Source organism: Drosophila rhopaloa, unplaced genomic scaffold, assembly GCF_018152115.1.
Source record: "Drosophila rhopaloa isolate 14029-0021.01 unplaced genomic scaffold, ASM1815211v1 contig_159, whole genome shotgun sequence".
NCBI classification, from domain to species: Eukaryota; Metazoa; Arthropoda; class Insecta; order Diptera; family Drosophilidae; genus Drosophila; species Drosophila rhopaloa.
In genome coordinates, this window is record NW_025335038.1 from 953,719 (window position 1) to 980,701 (window position 26,983).

The 26,983-nt window shown below is 39.4% G+C and overlaps 3 protein-coding genes across 11 annotated transcripts; all 3 read right to left on the bottom strand.

The window, feature by feature from the left end:
• Positions 1 to 11,922: 11,922 nt before the first annotated feature.
• LOC108038453 (pollen-specific leucine-rich repeat extensin-like protein 1) lies at positions 11,923 to 19,693 on the bottom strand. 9 transcript variants are annotated; one of them, XR_006417460.1, is made up of 5 exons: positions 19,246 to 19,693; positions 18,553 to 18,966; positions 18,004 to 18,488; positions 12,605 to 13,214; positions 11,923 to 12,231 (listed from the first exon to the last, which is right to left on the bottom strand). XR_006417460.1 is itself a non-coding variant. In XM_017115235.2 (4 exons), the coding sequence occupies exons 3-4, from the start codon at positions 16,905 to 16,907 to the stop codon at positions 14,667 to 14,669; spliced, it is 2,175 nt and encodes a 724-aa protein (XP_016970724.2). In that variant the 5' UTR covers positions 16,908 to 16,992; positions 17,120 to 17,177; positions 17,232 to 17,598; the 3' UTR covers positions 14,410 to 14,666. The 9 variants fall into 9 exon arrangements, 7 of the variants coding, with proteins under 7 accessions (XP_016970724.2, XP_016970725.2, XP_016970726.2 ...); XR_006417459.1 differs by lacking the exons at positions 11,923 to 12,231; positions 12,605 to 13,214 and adding exons at positions 16,903 to 17,177; positions 17,232 to 17,368; XM_017115235.2 differs by lacking the exons at positions 11,923 to 12,231; positions 12,605 to 13,214; positions 18,004 to 18,488; positions 18,553 to 18,966; positions 19,246 to 19,693 and adding exons at positions 14,410 to 16,803; positions 16,870 to 16,992; positions 17,120 to 17,177; positions 17,232 to 17,598.
• Positions 19,694 to 20,728: 1,035 nt separating this feature from the next.
• LOC108051600 lies at positions 20,729 to 23,660 on the bottom strand. Its single transcript, XM_017133746.2, has 2 exons — positions 23,165 to 23,660; positions 20,729 to 22,568 (listed from the first exon to the last, which is right to left on the bottom strand). The coding sequence occupies exons 1-2, from the start codon at positions 23,276 to 23,278 to the stop codon at positions 20,958 to 20,960; spliced, it is 1,725 nt and encodes a 574-aa protein (XP_016989235.1). The 5' UTR covers positions 23,279 to 23,660; the 3' UTR covers positions 20,729 to 20,957.
• A 703-nt stretch (positions 23,661 to 24,363) lies between these two features.
• Positions 24,364 to 26,663, bottom strand: LOC108051602 (retinoid-inducible serine carboxypeptidase). The gene is made up of 4 exons (XM_017133748.2): positions 26,531 to 26,663; positions 25,179 to 25,970; positions 24,940 to 25,125; positions 24,364 to 24,710 (listed from the first exon to the last, which is right to left on the bottom strand). The coding sequence occupies exons 1-4, from the start codon at positions 26,595 to 26,597 to the stop codon at positions 24,415 to 24,417; spliced, it is 1,341 nt and encodes a 446-aa protein (XP_016989237.1). The 5' UTR covers positions 26,598 to 26,663; the 3' UTR covers positions 24,364 to 24,414.
• Positions 26,664 to 26,983: the final 320 nt, after the last annotated feature.

Below are 26,983 nucleotides of genomic sequence, written 5' to 3' on the forward strand. Positions count from 1 at the left end.
TATTTCGAAACTGAAAATGCGGCAAAAAATGCGAAGAGAATTTTTGATCATGTAATTGCAGGTCTCTTTCAAAGGCCGAAATTGGGAGGTATTTTTCCCACTCTCATTCCATCCACATTCTGGGTCCGTTTCCCACATTATGCCAGTCTCACCTCCAGAGAAAAGCTCTTGAAACTTCATTTGAATCTCTCTCCAGGTTCCTATACAAGTATGTTACTGTACTCTGGAGACTCAATTAGTCCGCAAGTAACTGCTCGCCAAAGTTCACACGACACGAGAATCTCACCCCCACTTTGGAAGGTAATTCCCCCGGAATCCCATTCCCAACATGAGCAACTGTTTCGGTTCTCGTGTGACTGTCTGGATTCCCGATTCTCGCGATGAGCTTGAACCTTGATAACTCCGCGGATCGAATGGCATTCCCACCCCTATATGGTATGTCGGATTTGAGTACTATATATACTGATATATCTGCACCTGCAGTCCGCTGGATGCGCTTCTGATTTCAGGGTGGTTCTCGACGCGTGCCGCAGTGCGGAGTGTGTGAGAACTGCAATTTGTTATTGCTTAACTGTTTACCATCATTTGGGCTATACAAAGGGCTGCCTGGGAACACAAACCATTTAATGAGTTTCATTTCAACTGTTGTTTTGGTTTTGTTTTCGAAAAATATCTGGGCTGAAAGGGGAAAGAGTTTCCAATTCAAATGACCATCCGTCTGATTAAGAATTCCATTTAATATTTTAACAATTTTATTTGGCAAAAACACCGATTTTGTTTATACTTTTTCAGAAAGTCAGTTTTGGTCACAAGTTTGTAAGACAGTAAAGAAGAAATGTTCGACCCTATAAAGTATATATATTCCTGATCATTTCCAGCCACATCCGTCTGTTCGTCTTTGGCAATCGCTGCTTTATTTCTGTATTCAATGGCTTTGCAGAAACGATACCAAAACCTGCACTTCTAAGCCCATAACTTTTTCTTACAGACATCTGATTTCAAAGTGGCATACCTCCAAATGATTGTGGTTTAATTCTCTAAGGATCTGCGTTTCCAGTTTTTTTTGTATTTTGGGGTCGATTTTCCGTCATTTTAATTTTCGAAAAACGGCTTTGCAGAAAAGTGGTCCAAAACCTGCACTTCTAAGCCCATAACTTTTCTTACAGACATCCGATTTCAAAGTGGCATCCTTCTAAATGATTATGGTTTAATTCTCTAAAGATCTGCGTTTCCAGTTTTTTTTTGTATTTTGGGGTCGATTTTCCGTCATTTTAATGATGTTACCCCTTTCCAAATTTTCGAAAACGGCTTGGCAGAAAAGTGTCCAAAACCTGCAATTCTAAGCCCATAACTTTTCTTACAGACATCTGATTTCAAAGTGGCATACCTCCAAATGATTGTGGTTTAATTCTCTAAGGATCTGCGTTTCCAGTTTTTTTTGTATTTTGGGGTCGATTTTCCGTCATTTTAATGATGTTACCCCTTTCCAAATTTTCGAAAAACGGCTTTGCAGAAAAGTGGTCTAAAACCTGCACTTCTAAGCCCATAACTTTTCTTACAGACATCTGAGTTCAAAGTGGCATACCTCAAAATGATTGTGGTTTAATTCTCTAAAGATCTGCGTTTCCAGTTTTTTTGTATTTTGGGGTTGATTTTCCGTCATTTTAATTTTCGAAAAACGGCTTTGCAGAAAAGTGGTCCAAAACCTGCACTTCTAAGCCCATAACTTTTCTTACAGACATCTAATTTCAAAGTGGCATACTTCTAAATGACTGTGGTTTAATTCTCTAAAGATCTGCGTTTCCAGTTTTTTTTTGTATTTTGGGGTTGATTTTCCGTCATTTTAATTTTCGAAAAACGGCTTTGCAGAAAAGTGGTCCAAAACCTGCACTTCTAAGCCCATAACTTTTCTTACAGACATCTAATTTCAAAGTGGCATACTTCTAAATGACTGTGGTTTAATTCTCTAAAGATCTGCGTTTCCAGTTTTTTTTGTATTTTGGGCTCGATTTTCCGACATTTTAATGATGTTACCCCTTTCCAAATTTTCGAAAAACGGCTTCGCAGAAAAGTTGTCCAAAACCTGCACTTCTAAGCCCATAACTTTTCTTACAGACATCCGATTTCAAAGTGGCATACCTCAAAATGAATATGGTTTAATTCTCTAAAGATCTGCGTTTCCAGTTTTTTTTTGTATTTTGGGGTCGATTTTCCGTCATTTTAATGATGTTACCCCTTTCCAAATTTTCGAAAAACGGCTTTGCAGAAAAGTGGTCCAAAACCTGCACTTCTAAGCCCATAACTTTTCTTACAGACATCCGATTTCAAAGTGGCATACCTCAAAATGATTGTTGTTTAATTCTCTAAAGATCTGCGTTTCCAGTTTTTTTTGTATTTTGGGGTCGATTTTCCGTCATTTTAATGATGTTACCCCTTTCCAAATTTTCGAAAAACGGCTTTGCAGAAAAGTGGTCTAAAACCTGCACTTCTAAGCCCATAACTTTTCGTACAGACATCTGATTTCAAAGTGGCATACCTCAAAATGATTGTTGTTTAATTCTCTAAAGATCTGCGTTTCCAGTTTTTTTTTGTATTTTGGGGTCGATTTTCCGTCATTTTAATGATGTTACCCCTTTCCAAATTTTCGAAAAACGGCTTTGCAGAAAAGTGGTCCAAAACCTGCACTTCTAAGCCCATAACTTTTCTTACAGACATCCGATTTCAAAGTGGCATACCTCAAAATGATTGTGGTTTAATTCTCTAAAGATCTGCGTTTCCAGTTTTTTTTGTATTTTGGGGTCGATTTTCCGTCATTTTAATGATGTTACCCCTTTCCAAATTTTCGAAAAACGGCTTTGCAGAAAAGTGGTCCAAAACCTGCACTTCTAAGCCCATAACTTTTCTTACAGACATCTGATTTCAAAGTGGCATACCTCAAACTGATTGTGGTTTAATTCTCTAAAGATCTGCGTTTCCAGTTTTTTTTTGTATTTTGGGGTCGATTTTCCGTCATTTTAATGATGTTACCCGTTTCCAAATTTTCGAAAAACGGCTTGGCAGAAAAGTGGTCCAAAACCTGCACTTCTAAGCCCATAACTTTTCTTACAGACATCCGATTTCAAAGTGGCATCCTTCTAAATGATTATGGTTTAATTCTCTAAAGATCTGCGTTTCCAGTTTTTTTTTGTATTTTGGGGTTGATTTTCCGTCATTTTAATTTTCGAAAAACGGCTTTGCAGAAAAGTGGTCCAAAACCTGCACTTCTAAGCCCATAACTTTTCTTACAGACATCTAATTTCAAAGTGGCATACTTCTAAATGACTGTGGTTTAATTCTCTAAAGATCTGCGTTTCCAGTTTTTTTTGTATTTTGGGCTCGATTTTCCGACATTTTAATGATGTTACCCCTTTCCAAATTTTCGAAAAACGGCTTTGCAGAAAAGTGGTCCAAAACCTGCACTTCTAAGCCCATAACTTTTCTTACAGACATCTGATTTCAAAGTGACATACCTCAAACTGATTGTGGTTTAATTCTCTAAAGATCTGCGTTTCCAGTTTTTTTTTGTATTTTGGGGTCGATTTTCCGTCATTTTAATGATGTTACCCGTTTCCAAATTTTCGAAAAACGGCTTGGCAGAAAAGTGGTCCAAAACCTGCACTTCTAAGCCCATAACTTTTCTTACAGACATCTGATTTCAAAGTGGCATACCTCAAAATGATTGTTGTTTAATTCTCTAAAGATCTGCGTTTCCAGTTTTTTTTGTATTTTGGGGTCGATTTTCCGTCATTTTAATGATGTTACCCCTTTCCAAATTTTCGAAAAACGGCTTTGCAGAAAAGTGGTCTAAAACCTGCACTTCTAAGCCCATAACTTTTCGTACAGACATCTGATTTCAAAGTGGCATACCTCAAAATGATTGTTGTTTAATTCTCTAAAGATCTGCGTTTCCAGTTTTTTTTTGTATTTTGGGGTCGATTTTCCGTCATTTTAATGATGTTACCCCTTTCCAAATTTTCGAAAAACGGCTTGGCCGAAAAGTGGTCCAAAACCTGCACTTCTAAGCCCACAACTTTTCTTACAGACATCTGATTTCAAAGTGGCATACCTCAAAATGACTGTGGTTTAATTCTCTAAAGATCTGCGTTTCCAGTTTTTTTTGTATTTTGGGCTCGATTTTCCGACATTTTAATGATGTTACCCCTTTCCAAATTTTCGAAAAACGGCTTTGCAGAAAAGTGGTCCAAAACCTGCACTTCTAAGCCCATAACTTTTCTTACAGACATCTGATTTCAAAGTGACATACCTCAAACTGATTGTGGTTTAATTCTCTAAAGATCTGCGTTTCCAGTTTTTTTTGTATTTTGGGGTCGATTTTCCGTCATTTTAATGATGTTACCCGTTTCCAAATTTTCGAAAAACGGCTTGGCAGAAAAGTGGTCCAAAACCTGCACTTCTAAGCCCATAACTTTTCTTACAGACATCCGATTTCAAAGTGGCATCCTTCTAAATGATTATGGTTTAATTCTCTAAAGATCTGCGTTTCCAGTTTTTTTTTGTATTTTGGGGTCGATTTTCCGTCATTTTAATGATGTTACCCCTTTCCAAATTTTCGAAAAACGGCTTGGCAGAAAAGTGATCCAAAACCTGCAATTCTAAGCCCATAACTTTTCTTACAGACATCTGATTTCAAAGTGGCATACCTCAAAATGATTGTGGTTTAATTCTCTAAAGATCTGCGTTTCCAGTTTTTTTTGTATTTTGGGGTCGATTTTCCGTCATTTTAATGATGTTACCCCTTTCCAAATTTTCGAAAAACGGCTTTGCAGAAAAGTGGTCTAAAACCTGCACTTCTAAGCCCATAACTTTTCTTACAGACATCTGAGTTCAAAGTGGCATACCTCAAAATGATTGTGGTTTAATTCTCTAAAGATCTGCGTTTCCAGTTTTTTTTGTATTTTGGGGTTGATTTTCCGTCATTTTAATTTTCGAAAAACGGCTTTGCAGAAAAGTGGTCCAAAACCTGCACTTCTAAGCCCATAACTTTTCTTACAGACATCTAATTTCAAAGTGGCATACTTCTAAATGACTGTGGTTTAATTCTCTAAAGATCTGCGTTTCCAGTTTTTTTTTGTATTTTGGGGTTGATTTTCCGTCATTATTTTTAATTTTCGAAAACGGCTTTGCAGAAAAGTGGTCCAAAACCTGCACTTCTAAGCCCATAACTTTTCTTACAGACATCTAATTTCAAAGTGGCATACTTCTAAATGACTGTGGTTTAATTCTCTAAAGATCTGCGTTTCCAGTTTTTTTTGTATTTTGGGCTCGATTTTCCGACATTTTAATGATGTTACCCCTTTCCAAATTTTCGAAAAACGGCTTTGCAGAAAAGTGGTCCAAAACCTGCACTTCTAAGCCCATAACTTTTCTTACAGACATCTGATTTCAAAGTGGCATACCTCAAACTGATTGTGGTTTAATTCTCTAAAGATCTGCGTTTCCAGTTTTTTTTGTATTTTGGGGTCGATTTTCCGTCATTTTAATGATGTTACCCTTTCCAAATTTTCGAAAAACGGCTTGGCAGAAAAGTGGTCCAAAACCTGCACTTCTAAGCCCATAACTTTTCTTACAGACATCTGATTTCAAAGTGGCATACCTCAAAATGATTGTTGTTTAATTCTCTAAAGATCTGCGTTTCCAGTTTTTTTTGTATTTTGGGGTCGATTTTCCGTCATTTTAATGATGTTACCCTTTTCCAAATTTTCGAAAAACGGCTTTGCAGAAAAGTGGTCTAAAACCTGCACTTCTAAGCCCATAACTTTTCGTACAGACATCTGATTTCAAAGTGGCATACCTCAAAATGATTGTTGTTTAATTCTCTAAAGATCTGCGTTTCCAGTTTTTTTTTGTATTTTGGGGTCGATTTTCCGTCATTTTAATGATGTTACCCCTTTCCAAATTTTCGAAAAACGGCTTGGCCGAAAAGTGGTCCAAAACCTGCACTTCTAAGCCCACAACTTTTCTTACAGACATCTGATTTCAAAGTGGCATACCTCAAAATGACTGTGGTTTAATTCTCTAAAGATCTGCGTTTCCAGTTTTTTTTTGTATTTTGGGGTCGATTTTCCGTCATTTTAATGATGTTACCCCTTTCCAAATTTTCGAAAAACGGCTTTGCAGAAAAGTGGTCCAAAACCTGCACTTCTAAGCCCATAACTTTTCTTACAGACATCTGATTTCAAAGTGACATACTTCAAACTGATTGTGGTTTAATTCTCTAAAGATCTGCGTTTCCAGTTTTTTTTGTATTTTGGGGTCGATTTTCCGTCATTTTAATGATGTTACCCGTTTCCAAATTTTCGAAAAACGGCTTTGCAGAAAAGTGGTCCAAAACCTGCACTTCTAAGCCCATAACTTTTCTTACAGACATCCGATTTCAAAGTGGCATCCTTCTAAATGATTATGGTTTAATTCTCTAAAGATCTGCGTTTCCAGTTTTTTTTTGTATTTTGGGGTCGATTTTCCGTCATTTTAATGATGTTACCCCTTTCCAAATTTTCGAAAACGGCTTTGCAGAAAAGTTGTCCAAAACCTGCACTTCTAAGCCCATAACTTTTCTTACAGACATCCGATTTCAAAGTGGCATACCTCAAAATGAATATGGTTTAATTCTCTAAAGATCTGCGTTTCCAGTTTTTTTTTGTATTTTGGGGTCGATTTTCCGTCATTTTAATGATGTTACCCCTTTCCAAATTTTCGAAAAACGGCTTTGCAGAAAAGTGGTCTAAAACCTGCACTTCTAAGCCCATAACTTTTCTTACAGACATCTGAGTTCAAAGTGGCATACCTCAAAATGATTGTGGTTTAATTCTCTAAAGATCTGCGTTTCCAGTTTTTTTTGTATTTTGGGGTTGATTTTCCGTCATTTTAATTTTAATTTTCGAAAACGGCTTTGCAGAAAAGTGGTCCAAAACCTGCACTTCTAAGCCCATAACTTTTCTTACAGACATCTAATTTCAAAGTGGCATACTTCAAAATGACTGTGGTTTAATTCTCTAAAGATCTGCGTTTCCAGTTTTTTTTGTATTTTGGGGTTGATTTTCCGTCATTTTAATTTTTTCGAAAAACGGCTTTGCAGAAAAGTGGCCCAAAACCTGCACTTCTAAGCCCATAACTTTTCTTACAGACATCTAATTTCAAAGTGGCATACTTCTAAATGATTGTGGTTTAATTCTCTAAAGATCTGCGTTTCCAGTTTTTTTTGTATTTTGGGCTCGATTTTCCGACATTTTAATGATGTTACCCCTTTCCAAATTTTCGAAAAACGGCTTTGCAGAAAAGTGGTCCAAAACCTGCACTTCTAAGCCCATAACTTTTCTTACAGACATCTGATTTCAAAGTGACATACCTCAAACTGATTGTGGTTTAATTCTCTAAAGATCTGCGTTTCCAGTTTTTTTTTGTATTTTGGGGTCGATTTTCCGTCATTTTAATGATGTTACCCCTTTCCAAATTTTCGAAAAACGGCTTTGCAGAAAAGTGGTTCAAAACCTGCACTTCTAAGCCCATAACTTTTCTTACAGACATCCGATTTCAAAGTGGCATACCTCAAAATGACTGTTGTTTAATTCTCTAAAGATCTGCGTTTCCAGTTTTTTTTTGTATTTTGGGGTCGATTTTCCGTCATTTTAATAATGTTACCCCTTTCCAAATTTTCGAAAAACGGCTTTGCAGAAAAGTGGTCCAAAACCTGCACTTCTAAGCCCATAACTTTTCTTACAGACATCCGATTTCAAAGTGGCATACCTCAAAATGATTGTGGTTTAATTCTCTAAAGATCTGCGTTTCCAGTTTTTTTTTGTATTTTGGGGTCGATTTTCCGTCATTTTAATGATGTTACCCGTTTCCAAATTTTCGAAAAACGGCTTGGCAGAAAAGTGGTCCAAAACCTGCACTTCTAAGCCCATAACTTTTCTTACAGACATCTAATTTCAAAGTGGCATACTTCTAAATGATTGTGGTTTAATTCTCTAAAGATCTGCGTTTCCAGTTTTTTTTGTATTTTGGGGTCGATTTTTCCGTCATTTTAATGATGTTACCCCTTTCCAAATTTTCGAAAAACGGCTTTGCAGAAAAGTGGTCTAAAACCTGCACTTCTAAGCCCATAACTTTTCGTACAGACATCTGATTTCAAAGTGGCATACCTCAAAATGATTGTGGTTAAATTCTCTAAAAATCTGTGTTTTCAGTTTGTTTTGAATTTTGGGGTCGATTTTCCGTCATTTTAATGATGTTACCCCTTTCCAAATTTTCGAAAAACGGCTTTGCAGAAAAGTGGTCTAAAACCTGCACTTCTAAGCCCATAACTTTTCTTACAGACATCTGAGTTGTGTGGCATACCTCAAAATGATTGTGGTTTAATTCTCTAAAGATCTGCGTTTCCAGTTTTTTTTTGTATTTTGGGGTCGATTTTCCGTCATTTTAATGATGTTACCCGTTTCCAAATTTTCGAAAAACGGCTTGGCAGAAAAGTGGTCCAAAACCTGCACTTCTAAGCCCATAACTTTTCTTACAGACATCTGATTTCAAAGTGGCATACCTCAAAATGATTGTGGTTAAATTCTGCGTTTCCAGTTTTTTTTTGTATTTTGGGGTCGATTTTCCGTCATTTTAATGATGTTACCCCTTTCCAAATTTTCGAAAAACGGCTTGGCCGAAAAGTGGTCCAAAACCTGCACTTCTAAGCCCATAACTTTTCTTACAGACATCTGATTTCAAAGTGGCATACCTCAAAATGATTGTTGTTTAATTCTCTAAAGATCTGCGTTTCCAGTTTTTTTTGTATTTTGGGGTCGATTTTCCGTCATTTTAATGATGTTACCCCTTTCCAAATTTTCGAAAAACGGCTTTGCAGAAAAGTGGTCTAAAACCTGCACTTCTAAGCCCATAACTTTTCTTACAGACATCTGATTTCAAAGTGGCATACCTCAAAATGATTGTGGTTAAATTCTCTAAAAATCTGTGTTTTCAGTTTGTTTTGAATTTTGGGGTCGGTTTTCCGTCATTTTAATGATGTTACCCCTTTCCAAATTTTCGAAAAACGGCTTTGCAGAAAAGTGGTCTAAAACCTGCACTTCTAAGCCCATAACTTTTCTTACAGACATCTGAGTTGTGTGGCATACCTCAAAATGATTGTGGTTTAATTCTCTAAAGATCTGCGTTTCCAGTTTTTTTTGTATTTTGGGGTTGATTTTCCGTCATTTTAATGATGTTACCCCTTTCCAAATTTTCGAAAAACGGCTTTGCAGAAAAGTGGTCCAAAACCTGCACTTCTAAGCCCATAACTTTTCTTACAGACATCTAATTTCAAAGTGGCATACTTCTAAATGACTGTGGTTTAATTCTCTAAAGATCTGCGTTTCCAGTTTTTTTTTGTATTTTGGGGTCGATTTTCCGTCATTTTAATGATGTTACCCCTTTCCAAATTTTCGAAAAACGGCTTTGCAGAAAAGTGGTCCAAAACCTGCACTTCTAAGCCCATAACTTTTCTTACAGACATCTGATTTCAAAGTGGCATACCTCAAAATGATTGTGGTTAAATTCTCTAAAAATCTGTGTTTTCAGTTTGTTTTGAATTTTGGGGTCGATTTTCCGTCATTTTAATGATGTTACCCCTTTCCAAATTTTCGAAAAACGGCTTTGCAGAAAAGTGGTCTAAAACCTGCACTTCTAAGCCCATAACTTTTCGTACAGACATCTGATTTCAAAGTGGCATACCTCAAAATGATTGTGGTTAAATTCTCTAAAAATCTGTGTTTTCAGTTTGTTTTGAATTTTGGGGTCGATTTTCCGTCATTTTAATGATGTTACCCCTTTCCAAATTTTCGAAAAACGGCTTTGCAGAAAAGTGGTCTAAAACCTGCACTTCTAAGCCCATAACTTTTCTTACAGACATCTGAGTTCAAAGTGGCATACCTCAAAATGATTGTGGTTTAATTCTCTAAAGATCTGCGTTTCCAGTTTTTTTTGTATTTTGGGGTTGATTTTCCGTCATTTTAATGATGTTACCCCTTTCCAAATTTTCGAAAAACGGCTTTGCAGAAAAGTGGTCCATAACCTGCACTTCTAAGCCCATAACTTTTCTTAGAGACATCCGATTTCAAAGTGGCATACTTCAAAATGATTGTGGTTAAATTCTCTAAAGATCTGCGTTTCCAGTTTTTTTTTTGTATTTTGGGGTCGATTTTCCGTCATTTTAATGATGTTACCCTTTCCAAATTTTCGAAAAACGGCTTTGCAGAAAAGTGGTCCAAAACCTGCACTTCTAAGCCCATAACTTTTCTTACAGACATCTGATTTCAAAGTGGCATACCTCAAAATGATTGTGGTTTAATTCTCTAAAGATCTGCGTTTCCAGTTTTTTTTGTATTTTGGGGTCGATTTTCCGTCATTTTAATGATGTTACCCCTTTCCAAATTTTCGAAAAACGGCTTGGCAGAAAAGTGGTCTAAAACCTGCACTTCTAAGCCCATAACTTTTCTTACAGACATCTAATTTCAAAGTGGCATACTTCTAAATGACTGTGGTTTAATTCTCTAAAGATCTGCGTTTCCAGTTTTTTTTTGTATTTTGGGGTCGATTTTCCGTCATTTTAATGATGTTACCCCTTTCCAAATTTTCGAAAAACGGCTTTGCAGAAAAGTGGTCTAAAACCTGCACTTCTAAGCCCATAACTTTTCTTACAGACATCTGAGTTCAAAGTGGCATACCTCAAAATGATTGTGGTTTAATTCTCTAAAGATCTGCGTTTCCAGTTTTTTTTGTATTTTGGGGTCGATTTTCCGTCATTTTAATTTTCGAAAAACGGCTTTGCAGAAAAGTGGTCCAAAACCTGCACTTCTAAGCCCATAACTTTTCTTACAGACATCTAATTTCAAAGTGGCATACTTCTAAATGACTGTGGTTTAATTCTCTAAAGATCTGCGTTTCCAGTTTTTTTTTGTATTTTGGGGTCGATTTTCCGTCATTTTAATGATGTTACCCCTTTCCAAATTTTCGAAAAACGGCTTTGCAGAAAAGTGGTCCAAAACCTGCACTTCTAAGCCCATAACTTTTCTTACAGACATCCGATTTCAAAGTGTCATACCTCAGCTTGGTTCAAATTTTAGGAAAATGGCTTTGCAGAAAAGGGGCCTTACACCTTCACTTTTAAGTCCATAACTTTTCACTGAATAAGAAGGTATCGTTTATTATTATTCTCGTGCGAATTGACTTATTAAGACTATTGACTTAGATTATCATAAGTAAAAGTTTTTAAATAAAAAATAAATGAATTTTCTGATATTTGGTTGCCGTTGTTTTAATTTACTTTATGGGTGGTTGATGTCGACGCATTCCACATGTGCTCCACTCGCATGCAAGGTTTTTTGCGATTTGTGGATCACATGTGGATCGTATCTTAAAAATACACGTACGATCCACATGGGTTCCACATGGGTTCCACATACGATCCACATCACAACAGAAAAATAATTTTCATGGATCGTATGTGGATCCTATCTTAAAAATATGCGTACGATCCACATGGGATCCACATACGATCCACATCACAAAATAAAACTAATTTGTGTGTATTCCATGTGGAACTTATGTGGATCCCATGTGGATCGTACGCATATTTTTAAGATAGGATCCACAAGGTGTGGATCGCATGTGGATCGTACGTGTATTTTGCTTAGTTTTCTGATTCCACATGCAATCCGCATTAAACGAATAAACCCCCGCATATGGAATGCGTCCACATCAACCACCCATACAAACACATATCGGAAAATTCATTTTTTATTTAAAAACTTTTTTATGTAATGTAGATGTTTTTAGGATATTCTTAAGCTAATTATATGTATATAATAAATACTTAAGACAATATTCTGCTAACTATGTATAAACATGACAACATAAACATTTATCTTATCATAGGGGTCTTAGGTTAATTGTTTGAAATTTATTTAATAAAGCTTTTTTAATAACTTGAAATAACGACTAGTTTAAGGCGTTGTTGTTTAGGTGAAAACCAAGGAGTCGACGACTGGTAAATCCTGGAGAGCCTTTAAGGAGTCCGGTACGGTATATGTTGCAGTAATCCACGGGAACTTCATCTGCAGTGATGATCCTTTTCTCACATCCGCTTTCCTTTATTTAATTGTATTTAATTTAGTTTAATTTATTTCGATTCTGAAATTGTATAGTTAAAATAAAATTTGTTTAATAAAAAATAAATATGCACAAGTTTCAATAAGGGTAAAAACGATCATCTTTTATTTAAGTATTCTTAAAGTTATATCATCCCCAAACAGTCAAAACGTGATATATGGGCGAATCGTCGAATTTTCTTCATGACCAAAGACCAAAATTTTAAGCTATGTACGACAATTGGTTGGAAATTTGATAACAAATTAAACGGGATATAAGTTAAAATCTCACAACCCCCACATTTCTTTTTAAAGCACCAAATTTTGTTTTAACTTTTTGGGCTATCAAAAAAAATATATAATTTGAACTGCTTTGAGATGATTTGGGACTTTTTTGAAGAAATGTCTATACTCACCTCTTCCAAGATTTAAGCATTATCTATGTTTATCGATTACGTTAATCCAGACTAAATCAAAACATATCGTGTAACTCATGATTGATTCGCTTTAAAAGGGCTGGACTCTTAACCAAGTTGCGATCATTTCGGCCGCAGTTAAAGCCTAAATGTTGTTCCTTTTGTCCATCTAAGCATCTCAAAAGCATTTGTTTTTATGCCATTGCAGTGGTTGCAAGTTACAGCTGCTGACGAATCAAACAACAAACTTGCAAACAAAAAAACGATATTATCGTCATCAAAGGGGAAAATAGGAAATAAGCGAGCGATAAAAAGATTTTTGTTACTTGATTTCGTTGCACCAAAAAAGGCATCGGCAACTCCCATTAAATTTCCCAAAAAGGCAAAAGGCGCCGTGTCGCAGATTGTTGCTGTTTCTGTTGCAGATTGCGGCTGTTGCAGAATGCTGGCGCCCATCAAGTCGACGAAACCGGCGACCACCGCGGGTATTTCACTCCCTGAGTGCACTGCCACGCCCACTACACGCCCACTGGGGCAGCGATTGTGGCATATTCACAGATTTGTCCAGGCCATCCGATACGCGCCCTTCAATCGCTTCAGTGATGCAAACCTGTAACGAAAACATAAAGAAGTCATTAATACACGAAACTAAACATATATATTTTTAATACAATTATGTTCATTTCAATACTATATTTTAATTTTAACAAAATTGTTCATCTTCAACTCGAAAACACATTTCTTGCTTATCTACAATAAAAAAAGGCGGACTGATAATCAAAAGTTTAACATTAATTACTAGATACTTTTATATTACCTAACTGAAAAAACAATATTTCCTTTAACTTTTTTAGCTCATCATTAAGACGAGAAAACGGACTTAAGACTTCTAAGAAAAAAATTTAATTTACATATTAATAAAAAAATGTTTTGACACAATAGAGATTTGTTTTAATAGATTAGATACATCTGAAAAGAGGCCAATTTGGCATCTCTAAGTCTGATTCCAAAGCAAGCTGCAGCATTAAAGCTGCATTTAATTTCAATGCCCATTTAAGAATCGGCCCCTCGAAGCCCGATTTTCCACCTAGACTCTCCCGATTGTGGGGCCCTGAACCTCGAAGACTTCAAAAAACTCCACGACTTTCAAGCGACAGCTGCCTTGCATTTCTTACAGCAATTTTGCCGCGACTAGTTGGCGGGCAACACGTGCAACTGCAACTGCCTCCCAACTTCCTATCATGCCAGCATCTCATCGAACTGGGTTTCCAGCACCCCAGCCCATCGCAGTTGTTGTATCAATTAATGCTGAGGTCGGTTTTTCACTTGCGTTGGGCGGACGACAGGTGCAAAGTGCTACAACAGCTCGGACCCATCAGAAGCAGCCCTAATCGGTCTCTCCCAGTGATTTGAATTTTTCGTTGCAGTTGCCTAGATAAATAACAGGCTTACAGGAGCGGTCAAGATCGTAGTTCTCAGTAAAACTTAATGTACAAATATAAGTTCGGCTTAATTAAAAAAAATTAAACAGCAATACCAAGTAAGTATGACTCGGTTCCCTTGTTTTCTCACTTTTTTTCTAATATTAAGGGACGCTGCTGCCATCAACAGATTTAAGCTTATCTGCAGATCCTAAAACCCCACAGATGCAGGAACAGCTGGGTGAATCATTTCGAAACTCTTTTCCAAAGACCAGATCAGTTACAGCTTTGCAGGATTAGCCAATAATTTAAAAATTCATTTCAGTATATAAAAACATCTTAAAGCTTTAAAAAAAAAAATCCGCTTGTAAATTAAAAGGTTGGTTTCAATGCTTAAGAATTTATTATAACGAAATAGATCGAATTGCATTTAATAATATGCTAGATGGCATATATAAATTTCATATAATCACATTCTGCCATAAATAAACAGAATAATTTAAATTTAATTTTTGTTTTGATATTGCGTATCAAAGTTAATAGGCATATTTAACAGTTTTGAAAAACTAACATAGCAAAGAATTAGTTATTTAATTAATTTAATACTAATCTCCAATAGTTAATAGTTTAAACTATGCATTTCACTGAGGAGCTTGGCCATTATTTGCGGATCCCCTCTGAAGACTAATGCGTAGCTGATTGACGAGATGGAAAGCTTCCTGATTCTTTTGACCATAGGCAAACAACTCCACCTGGGCCAGCATGCCCATGATGTTGGCCAGATCGGAGCGTGGATCGCGTCCGCTTAGTTGACTACTGTACTTGTCTGGAGCAGCAGGAGCCACGGCAATATTTGGTTGAAAGCTGGAGGATGTCGCCGGTGCAGGAGCCACAGGATTAATTGGTTGATAAGTGGAGGAAACCACAACTGGTGCTGGGGGCACCGGCCTAATTGGTTGATTAGTGGAGGTGTCAACTGGGACAGGAGCAACGATTATAGGTGGTGGATATCTTGATGCTGGAGTCGCAGACATTACTGGTGGATAGCTTGGGTTAATTCCTTGATAGCTGGAGGTGGTAGCTATTCCTGGTAGATATCTGGGTCCTCGGTACATAAGCGAGTTAACTGATCCGGGAGCCATAGGCATAATTGATGAATAAATGGTGTTGGTAAGATGTACACCAGCTGCGCCAGGAACCACTGGTGGGGCGGCCACTGGGATAACTGGTGCAAAGCCCCCATTGTGGGGATAAATGGAGGCATTAACTGCTACCGCGGTCACAGGGATATTGGGTGGATATCTGGAGGTGGTAACTGAAGCAGGGATATAGTTATCCTTGGCTGGTCTTTTTGGCTGTCCATGTATATTCTGCGTGGCCGATTCGCATCGATATGCTTCCGGCTCCGGCTGCAACCTTCGCTTTTCAGCGGCTCCTGCAGGATTGGAAGGTTGAGCTGGTGCTATCTGCTCAACCTGACCTTGATTGAGAGGTTCAACTGGGGCTATCAGATCGGTGCGAACCCGTATAAAATCCATTGGGGCAGAAACGAGAGGTCTCCGTTCTATATTTTTGGGAGATGTATCTTTGCTTGACAGCGAGTCAGCCAATAGCACTTCCTTCCCTATCGGCATGGATTTTATGTCTACTATTTTTAGAGAGTCGTTTATCGTTAAAATAAGTTTTGGGTCTTCACTTTTGGGTGGACTTGGTTCAACTTTTTCAAATACTTGAAATTCTGAGCTGTTAGGTTTTCTTGGTTCACTATTTTCTTTGGCTTCTCCATTTGTTTTTAATGGCTTTTCTGCATCTGTCTTTATAGCCTCATTAAGTGGGATATTAGCGGTTGATTTTGACTTAGTTTCATTATAGTTTAATGAATCACAGGTGGAAGTTTCGTTGTTAGCCAAGGCATTCGATTGAAGTTCCTCATTTACTATTGGAGATTTTGGTTTTGCATCATTGGTCTTTGGTTTGGTTTTCTCTCTTATTAGAAGTTCATTATTTTCTTCCTTTTTGACGGAGTTTTCTTGACTCACATCATCAATTATAATCAGGTCGGGTTGAGTTTCTTCCTTAGCAGAGGTCTTAAAGTTTGTTCCTCCTTCGATGTTCAGCTCTCTAAGTATCAGGGAGCTTCGTTTCTCGGTGTCAGTTGCCACATTGTTTGCCCCTCCAATCGGACTGGCTTTCATTTTTCTGCCATACGTTTTCAAAGAACGTCGGAGGACATTAGGCGGACTTGTGTCGGGCTGCGTCTTGGTGGGCGTCAAGTATTTCTTCATCGTAGTCTGTTTCTTGGCACTAAAAGTGGTTTTCATCTCTTCGTTGTTCCACTTCTTTATAGAGGCAGCATCCAGTTTTCCATCCACGTGATCCGCGTAGTCCTTTAAGTTTACCTCGCCCAACTCATCGTCGAGGACTACAAGGGAGGAATTGGAGATTACTGAATCGGAGTCCAAGAGATCCCCATCCAGAAAGGTGTCAATGGATTCCCCATCTTCTCCATCGCTGCAGAGGTCCACAACAGCTGGGTTCGTTGTGTTCGCCTTAATCTCTTCTGGTTTCGCAGCAGAATCCTTCCTCGAATGCACCATACCGTTCTTCTCGTCCAGACGCTTCATCCACTTTGCCACCCAGACCATAAGTTCTTTGAAAGACTTCGCAGGTAGCGACTTTTCCAGCTCATCCCGGCACCTTTTGTCCAAATAGTGACCGTTTGGGCCCTTCTTCACCTTCAGGTTGCTCTGACCAAGGCGAACCAAGTGCTGCCAAGCCCTACGATTTGGATGGATTACGAGGACTTCAGGATAAGCCAGTAATTATAAAGTCATTAGCACTTACATGGAATTCTTTCCCAGTTCGCTGCACTTTTGCATCATTGATCGTTCTTAAGAGATTGGAAAACCGGTAAATATGTAATTTAATCACGTGTGAAGGTCACTGCATCGCCAATATTTAAATATTCTATTTATAAGAGTTAATAACATATTATGATAACGTCAACCATTTGTACTTGCATTGCAGTTTTGCATAGACTAAATAAATCAACTGGTGTGGAAACACATAGTTAATCTCAGATATATCACGAGACCTTGAAATGTCCATAGAATGATTCAAATATCTTTATATCAGGCAAGAACGATAGCTACCTGTAATAATATTAAAAGATTGAGACCTCTGCAACAAACATAAAATACACTTACAGGAAACTTAATCAGCTCTTCTGGTAAAGATGTGTAATTGTTCGAAACTATTGCGGGACTGAGTTCTAAAGTCATGCGCATGCGCAGCACCTTGTCAAAACCAGGTAGAACCAAAAAACTAGCTCCTTTTATCCTTCCTAGTAAAAAACCAAAACAATTTTAAGATAGCGATGGGTTCGTGACTGTTTTTTATCGGGTCAGTTCACGAAAGTACTTAAGTACCTGAAGTACTCAGCAAAAGGCATGCAAAAATACAATATAAAAAAGAGGGTGAGGAAATTAAAAAAGGTTTAGGGGTTGTTTGTGGTCAAACTGTTAAGACATTTCGAAGGACACTAAATTTTAACGACGTGCGTGCTCGTGTTATGATAAAAGAAATTCTCTAACTTGAATGGCTTCATATGTGACCATATGGCTGCTACCCGTTTTCCAGCACTGTTGGTAAACGGCGGAAAATTTAAATGAAAATTTGAAATGCTGGAATACTTTTTATGCCGTTTTAAAAACTATAACATATATTTTTATCTGGGATAAAGTACTTGGTTGCAATAACCTTTTATTCCTAATTTAATTTATATTGGTTTATTTAATTCTCATAACTTTGGTGTAAAAAGAAAAGCATAAAAGGAGCATTGAAAAGTCTCAGGGGTACGCAATTTTTTGTAAACTACTATCCGACAAACTTATGTGCTCAAAAACCCTAATTTATAAATTTAAATAAAATGCACATCGCTGGAAGAATTAATTAAAATGTAAAAAGTGTGGCAATTACCTTATTATTAATGATTACAGATGATTGCCCACGGTGCTTCGCTGATCTCCGCGGTTTACTCGTAGGTTTCCCATACAGCCCTCGAACAGGATGTCTGCGATGGCCTTTCGGGCCAGGATGCGTTGCGTGGGGGCCATCTCCTCGTACTGAATAGCCCAGGATCTGGCCAACACTTCGGAGGACTCGCTAAGAATGGTATGTCGAGATCCTTGCTCGATTTCCGGCTCTAGTTGCGATGAGCAGGCGGGTTTTTTGGTATCCGACGTATCTACCGCCTTTTCTTCCTCATTGTGATCAGAATGTTCCATTCCATTTGTTAGGCTCTCCTCCTCCGGCTCAATTAACTCCACTTTTGGGCTGAGCAGGGAATGGGAACCTTCTTCGGATTGAGGGGCAACTGGGTCGGTTGGGTAGATCATAGCGTTATCATCCGTCGTCGGCCAATCAACAACGCTGTCGCTTTTGAGATCTGTGTTCTGCAAGTTCTATTTATCACAGGGGATAATTATTAAAAGTTTGTATATTTTTCAAATAAAATCCTCAACTTACGTTATTTTCCAGACGAAAGACCGCCTTCTGCTTGCCCCCTCGACCTTTTCTAGTCCTGTGCTGAAAGGTCTCCTGGGTCAGGAGGAAGCCCATGTAGTCGTAGAACCAGAGAGTGGGCTTACAAAGGTCCGAGTGCAGTCCCAGCTCCTTTTGCTTGAGGATTCGCATTTGCTCCCGCCTGTAGTTAGTGCGAAATATGTTGATACGCCTTCCCACTTCAGTGCGTGTGGCATTCGGCTGGATCTCCCGGAGTTTCCGCTCCAGCAACTCGTAGGCCCGATTCCGTAGCTCCTTGTTCCGGTAATTAAAACTCCGGACGTCCCACAACTCCGGCATTCCTTGATAGAGGGCGAGGAATTCACGCCAGAATTGTCGTTTCCCGGCACTAAAACGATCCGGCAGAGCAGCAGTCATCTACAAAGAAAAAAAAAAAAACAAATTTTTTAATAAATAAACTAAACAATCAAACCTGCTGGATTTTTACATAAAAATAAGGCATTTGAAATCAAGCATCATATTGGGAAAAATTTAGGAAATATACATAGATATTTTGGCTTTGCAGAACAAAAAGAATACTTTATTTAAAAAATATGTAGATATAGATATATTTAATTTAAAACACGCCAAAATTTGATTAAAAAGCATTAAAATTAAATTTAAAAAAGTGTAAGGAGAATAAACATAAATATTTACCTTTTTTTGTTTTTAGGCCAATCAGCTGTTTCTGTTTACAAGTCAGCCAGAGTTGCCCAATCGATGCTGGAGTGTTGGATAACGCCTCACTTACTCCCTCCTGTTATTGTTGTTGCTTTTGGCCGACCTGCGGTATAAAACGTTATGTTCTCCTCAAGCGCCAATCACGAACTGAATTGATGGAGAACCAAATGAGCGGGTGTGTGTGTGTATGTGTCTCGATTGAGTGATTGATTAGTCGACTGACGGGTGTCGATGTGTGCGTGTGCAAATGCGCAATAAATCATTTGATTTTCTTGCCATATCAGTAAAACTAAAGGTATCTGAAAGTATATGAAAAACATATACTTTGAAATTAATTTATAACATTTTATTAAATATTTAACATTTTCCATTGGCGTATTTATAAACAAAGCGAACCAACTCCCCGGAATTGTAATGCACGTGTGTACGAGAGAGGGAGCGAGGAAAAACAACAATAATTCAGAACTATACTAATGGCAGACATGCGCATTTACCCATTTTTTCCCAATCAAGATTGTCGACATTTGCACATTAGCTAAATTCAAAGTATTTATTCCCTGTTCATACACATGTATTATTCTCAGATCGGGAAAAAGTTCAAAAATACTCGATAAGCTAAAGATTGAATCTAATGATTGACCTCTTTGTTCAGTTATTTTTGTGGGCGATGCTCATCTCTCTCTCCCACACTCACTCTCCCTCTCTTGTGTTTGTGTGTGGGGGTGGTGGGAGAGGTGACCTCCCGCCCGGTAAAGTAAGAAGAAGCTGAACTAAGGGCAGACATGCGCATATGTATATATTTAGCCGACTTTTTATGCCGGCCATGAATAGCTGTGAAAACACACAACATAGGTAATTATAATAGGGTTTAAATAAAATTTAATAGTCAAACCAGAGGTCAAAATAATAGCTCCAAGAAAACGCACCATACTTCAGGATGCAAAAATAGAGGTTAATATTATTCATTGGGTTACTATTAATGTAATATTTAATTTATCCCAGCATATTCAAATATGTATATACATATATATATATACCTTATTTACTTCTTTGTAATCTTAACATCCTAAGTTGTTAGTGCTGAAATTCATGTAAACTCGCGCCCTGAAAGATCAAGCCAAGTCCTTAAAAATAATATAAGGATGAACGGTTATACCGCTTTTGTAACAAAAGGAGTAAAGTAAAATATTATCTACTCGGAGGATTTTAAAATATACTATAAATCCACATACAACATTAAATAAGTTTACTTTATCTATGTATATTTCCAAAACTAACGCAAGATTATTAAGTTTCAGAACCATGGAATCGTCAACAGGCCGTGTTTGCCTGGTGAACAACGATCATATGGTCAACATTTTGTCAACGCACAAGGATTATGTAAAGAGTTTTAAAATAAAGCAATAAATACTACCTATAATTCTTCCCCTGTCGTTCATTTAATGTGTACACAGTCATATTATTTAGTTAATGCAGTTTCATTCCATATTTAAATTAGGGTCAAGATTAAAGCTGCTGACCCCTTTGACATTGGATTATTTGCGTTTATTTGGTTCGAGTACAAATTAAATTTACCTTAGGTCTAGTGATTGATTGCATCCGACCGAACGCATCTTCAAGATGCGACCGTTTGCATAGCTAATCCTCTTTGGCAGAAGCTATTTCTCGTGCTTCCTGTTCGGAGCATCCTACGCCACATCGTCATCCATTTCCCGCATCACCTCATCGGCCCTTGTGATCAGGCCAATCAGCCGGTAGTTCTCCTTGAACAGAGCAAACTCCTCCAGCAGTTTCAGGTACTTGCGGGCATCGGAGCAGCTAATGACACCCGATCCGCTTCCTGGCCCGGATTCCCCATTGTTGTTGTCGTCCTGGTTGGACTCAAGGCGACGTTTGGTTCCCTGCCGGGAGTTCAGCGACTTTTCAATGGGTGAACCCATCTTGCGTTGGCGCATCTGTTCAATGTACTCCATCTCGTCCTCCACATTAGCGGCCAAGACCTCGGCCAGCGAGGTGACACTGGAGCGACCATTGTTTGCATCTTCATCCGGATCGCCGGATTCCTGGTCCATTTCCGTTTCCAGCTCAGCTTCTGGCTCCTGTTTTATGTGCACTGTGGGTAGGGTTTCAATCTCCTTTTCGGATGAAGTTTGCGTTTCTTTAGGTGGCAGCTTCGTCTGCTCCAAGAGAAACTCTTCTGGATCCTTGGGCTCCGTTTTGATGTCCTTTTCCTGCTTGATCTCCAGTTTGGGCGGTGGCACCACCGGGCCCTTATCCTGCTGCTGCGGGGAAGGAATCTGAGTGATGCTTTGGGCTAGGGTTGCCAGTGGTATAATGGTCATGGTCATGGGCTGACCCCCCGCTTGCGGTGGCACAATGGGCGTGGCCAGGAGCACTTTCTGGGAAGTGCCTGGCGGAGTGTTGGTTTGCAGGGGCAGTCTAACCAAAGGCGGCAATGGCTGAAGAGCTCGGGCAAGATTCAGCTCACTCAGCGAGGGCTTGACATCAGGCTCCTCCTCCAGGTCATCCTCTCTGCCGCTAGCATCGCCTCCATCCACATCCACCTCGTCATCCTCGTCTTCACCGCAGCTGCGAGGATTGCTGCTCAGCGGGCTGCCCAAGCTGACCTCTTCCTCCTCCTCCTGCTCGTTTCGTTGCGCGCTCTCAGGCATGCACTCCGACATGACGTCCTTGACAATGTCCTTGATCTGCACCGAATAGCCCTGCGTGTAGCCGATCTTCAGCAGTCTAGTGTCGGTGTGTTGGATGCTGTAGGTGCGCCGGAACTTATCACACCACTCCTGGTGCGGAAAGAAGTGAGCCAGGCCCATGGAGCTCTTGAACTGTAGCGCCATCTTCTGAATAAGTCCGTCGGAGATGCTGAAGTCCTTGTAGTACATCATGCGCCGCATCCAGTCGTACACGGCCTTTCCCAGCATCGATACCCTCACGGTCTTCGTTTCCATGGTCTTGGCATCCTGACTTCTGCGCGTTCGCTGGTCCCAGGCGTTCAGAATCTCCTGGCGCTGCTGGACGATCCGCTTGATCTGATCCGGACTGCAGCTGAATAGACGGCCCACATGCTTGTACACCGGCAGTCGATCGTATTCCCGCAGGGCAGCCACCTTTTCATTGAGGGCCAGCACATTCTTGCGCTTGATGCGGTTGTCGAAGGCCACCTTCTCGGCCGCCGGCAGGCTGGGAGTGGGTGGTGTGCTTGAAGTGGGTGGTGCTGCTGGCGGCGGAGCAGGTGCAGGCGCAGGCGCAGTAGCTGGTGTGAGAACCTCCGTGTCGGTTGTCTAAGGACGAAGAACAAGAGAGTTTTCAGGACCGGGTGCTATGGCAAATACAGTCGAAATTGTGCAAAGCAAAACCACCATGGAGGAGGAAAATAGATTTAACGACAGTGCTCGCTTTGAACTCTAATATGAGCTATTGTGGGAAGGTACGATTGTGATTAAATAAGGCTAAGTAATCCATTAAATGGCCTTGAACACAATCCACTTTTGGCCTAACTTTAAGAAAAACTGAATTAAAAGATTTATCTATAAATCACAAAATTAAATTATCTTAAATGTATACAACTAGATAAGCAATTTCTAGGTACAATTTTTTTTTATTTGTTTTAGATTAGTCACTTCTATAAAATGTTCCTGTTTTTTTCTATATCCAAATTAGTGATCGGAATCGGAAATGCGGACAGTGCTTTTAATCTTATCAATGTGGTTTATATCATATTCCTACACTCTTATTTAATTTATAATTTATAAAAAAATTAATCACAAGATCGTGTCATTTAGACTTAATGGTTTTGAAAAGTAAAGCTATATAAGCTTTGTCGTCACTTCATTTGTGGGTCTAAAACATTTAGGGGAGCTCTACTGTGGCCACTTACCTTCTCCCTGTTGTTGGCTTCCTTCTTCGAGGACTCCTTCGGCTCCTTTTGCCCCCTCTCCTCCCGCTGCTCCCTCATCTCCCTTTGCAACTTGCGTTTTTCGCGTATCCGCATTGTTTTTGTTTCCCCGTGCAATTTACACGGCAATTGTTGTTTGTTTTTGTCTTGTTGTTGCTGCTGCGCCCACTCAATTTCGTCCACCCCCTTTCACTCGCACACTCACTCCCTGTGTGTGTGTGTGCCCGTTTGCCTGTATGTGTGCGATGGCTACGATTATGCGCGTTGACTGCCAAGTGAATTCATATCATTTCGTCATTGTTTTTCAGGCTTTTCTTTGGCTTTCCGTCTGCTTTGACTTAATTGGTTTGGTTTTTGTTGTCTAGGTTTTATAATTCACTTGCTGATAGTGATTTTCCAACTGTCCGTGCGCTGCGTTCTGTGTATTTTCCGATGTCCGTGTGAACTAAACGACACGACGACCCATACAAAAATAGCTGCCGCTTTATCTCGCGTTTTTTTTGCCGCCTCTCTCTCGCTCTCTCTCTCAGTAGCATGCGCAACGTGGGCAGCTAGAAAGAGAGCGAACGTCGGCGTGAGTGTGTGCGTGTTGCAGCTGAGAGGGTGCAACTGCGCATGCGACAACTTTACTGTTACTTTTTTGATGTGGCAACGCCGCTAGACGATCGTTTTTTTATATAACGGATTTTAAATGGGAATTTAAAAATATTTCTGAACTCAAAATGGAACGTTAAAAACAATAAAAAACTTAATTTACTTATTTCTGGCAGATATATAGTTGGCCAAGGAGATTTTTCCAAGATTAAATTTAGTATTATTTACTAGTCTTAATTTGATAAAATCAAAAAAATTAATAGTTGAGATAGAAGAAACCAAACAATTATATTTTCCAGAGACGCCAATTTCTTCAGTCATATACATACATACATATTACAAATTGCTAACGATTGCACAATATACACTGAGATAGGAGAACTATCCACGAATGTAAAAAAATTTTTTCTTAAAAAGATTTGTTTTCTTTTTGTAGAGACTTAAATTAAATAAAAGCTAATAGTTATCAAATTGTGTCATTTAAAACTTATTTAGGTTAAGGGTATTTATTATTCACACAATGTTTAAATTGTTAAATTGATGAGACTTTGAACCTTATTTCCTTTTAAAAAAAAAACAAGTTCCAGTACATTTCGAAAATAATCTTTATTTATATTTGATCACTATTTACTATTTGGTTAGCCAAACTTTGTGAAGTGACGGAGGATGTGGGACATGGCCGCAGGATTATCGGCGGGTACCATGTGACCAGCCCGGTTCACCCAAAACATGCTGAAGTTACCGTAAGTCTTCTCGTAACCCTCCAAAACTCGATCCACGGTGATTCCCACGCGGGAAGCGGCCTGGTACGAATCCTTGTGGGTCCATTCCATATCAGCGATCCAATTGACGGCTCCCGGAGTAGCGCAGATCAGGTCAAGGCCTCCGGAAAATACACCCACTTTCACGGTGGTGTTGCTCAGCAACTCACTCACTAATAAAATTAATAAGATGGATAATTTGGTGTGTTTTCCTTTCAACAAACATTAAATGGGATTAATTTAAAACGCTAAATTACGCACTATAACTTTTAAAACTAATGACTCACTCAAGTAAACTATAAAAAATTAAACTTTTTCGATAATTCCTTTTGAAGAGATCGAACTGAGGTTGGAATTCGAAAACCACATGACCACTTATAATCGAAGGCCTTTTTCTCTTACCAATATCCACGGCGGGCTTCATGAAATCTCCCATCAACCTGGTGAAGGTGGTTCCGCTCTGGGCGCCCCACTTGACTCCGGAATCGATTCCTAGAGCCTCGGTGACGGGTCCCAGCATCAGATCCTCCAGAATCTGGTCCCGGTCTTCATCCACGTCGAATTTCACCAGAGTGCGGTACATGAGCTCTGGGGAAGCAAGCGGTTAGGTCCAATTCGGTAGGTATAACTACAGATCCTACCCTCTGGGGTCATGGCTGCCCGGGCCATCAGTCTGTACTGGTCACCAAGTGTCGGGGTCTCCACGTTATAGAAATCCACGCCCTTGGACTCGCGCAGCACCACCGACTGAGTGGAGCTCCACTGCAGAGTGGCCTGTGTCCACCTCTCGCGATCCACATAGTCCTTTGTCTTCAAGGCCGCAGCCTCGATCTTGTCGTGGCCATCCTGATCCACAATTCCCATCTGCAGCAGGAAGGGAGCCCACGAGAGCACGGAGTCGATGGGTGAGGTCCAGGGATCTCCCAGCGCCACCGAAACAAAGTTACTCTCAATCTCTCCGCGCTGGATGGCGTATTCCAGCTCCAAGGCAAACTCCGGAGCCATCTTTCCGCCATAGCTCTCGCAGAAGATGTGCAACGGCACGGTCTTGAATTCCGGGTGGTTCTTGTAGAAGCCCTTCATCAGCTCCACCAGATCGAGGGCAATCTGCTTGTTGGTAGTCGTATAGTAGGAGGATCCGTCCACGTAGCTGAAACCACTGCCCACAGGGTTGTCGATGAACATCACGTTCATGTCCTTCACCCAAGTCCAGTCGCGGTAGCTGCCATCCAGCTTCAGAGGTCCCAGCTCCTCAAAGTTTCCGTACCCCGTGGACGAGGCTCCCGGTCCGCCTTGGAGCCAAATGGCCAGAGGGCGTTCCGTGTAACTGGAAACATTGGCGGTGGTGTAGTACAGCCAGTAGAACATATGTGCACCTGTCCTGACATCTACAAAGCCCCAATCCTGCTCCCCGGATCCATAGCCCTTTCGTCCTGAAATAAGTTTTTTTTTGCATTTTTGTGTATCACTTTTTATCTCTCTAACTTATTCGGAATGTTAAACTACATTTTAAAAACCTTTTCAATATTTTTTTTCAACTTGAAAAGCTTTAGTATTTATTAATAAACTTAAGTTATAAATACATTGAAAATTCCTACTGCATAAACGTACTTTGTAGATAAGCACTGATTTCTCTGAAACACTTAAGTGTAATCAAGCCTTTAAGTATATTAAATGACTGCATGAGTAGCCACTTAGATAAGATTAATTGTTCTAGATATTGAAGGTATTGTCTAATCAAAGAAGCCATTTATATGTCTACCTCTTAAAACGAAAAAATCAATTTTAATTTGTTAAAAAATCAAGAGATAGGTTTGTAGAAAAATATGAATAAATCTATCTCCGAAATTGAGAACAGTGCCTAAAGGTAACTGATAGTTTTTGTAATTCTTATGTTCTGCTGACCTGCTCTACAAGCAATAAAAACAGTTTGGTTTGTAACACTTTCTCGCTGATTAGCACCCCTGATCGGAATATAAAACGGGCTACTCACCGTCAACAGAACCCAAGCTGGCGATTGCGAGCAGAGCCGAAAGAGCGATGATAACCCGTCCAGTCATGGTGCACCAAATTCAAGAAACACCGCTAGAGACCCAACCGAACACTTGGCAGTTCCACCGCCGAATGATCGCTGGTTGCTCCGAGGCATTGAAGGTAAAGAAACCCTAGGCACCTGACACACCTGGAATTCGTAATCTTCGGACGGGGGAGTTGTGTTTGCAGAGTATTTATGGCCCTTACTCGGACAATGACGCGTCTTTTTTACTCAAACTACTTTTGACACTTGTCCGTTTTTGGCAAATCTCTATGTCATATATTTAGATAGAGCCTCTAAGTCTGCCAAAATTGTCGCACAGATTGCATTTTGTTATCTTGAGTGGGTTTTCCAGGGCTTTTCCCATTTATCATTCGACATTCTGTCTAAGTGCATCCCATGTGACACACG

Coding starts and splice junctions, on each gene's coding strand:
- LOC108038453 (XM_017115236.2), bottom strand. CDS start 16,907: ATGATGCAAAAGTGCAGCGAACTGGGAAAGAATTCCAT. Junction 16,804..16,869: donor GAACTGGGAAAGAATTCCAT/GTAAGTGCTAAT, acceptor TCCAAATCGTAG/GGCTTGGCAGCACTTGGTTC.
- LOC108051600 (XM_017133746.2), bottom strand. CDS start 23,278: ATGCGGATACGCGAAAAACGCAAGTTGCAAAGGGAGATGAGGGAGCAG. Junction 22,569..23,164: donor AAGCCAACAACAGGGAGAAG/GTAAGTGGCCAC, acceptor CTTCGTCCTTAG/ACAACCGACACGGAGGTTCT.
- LOC108051602 (XM_017133748.2), bottom strand. CDS start 26,597: ATGACTGGACGGGTTATCATCGCTCTTTCGGCTCTGCTCGCAATCGCC. Junction 25,971..26,530: donor CAGCTTGGGTTCTGTTGACG/GTGAGTAGCCCG, acceptor AACTTATTTCAG/GACGAAAGGGCTATGGATCC. Junction 25,126..25,178: donor GGCAGCCATGACCCCAGAGG/GTAGGATCTGTA, acceptor TTGCTTCCCCAG/AGCTCATGTACCGCACTCTG.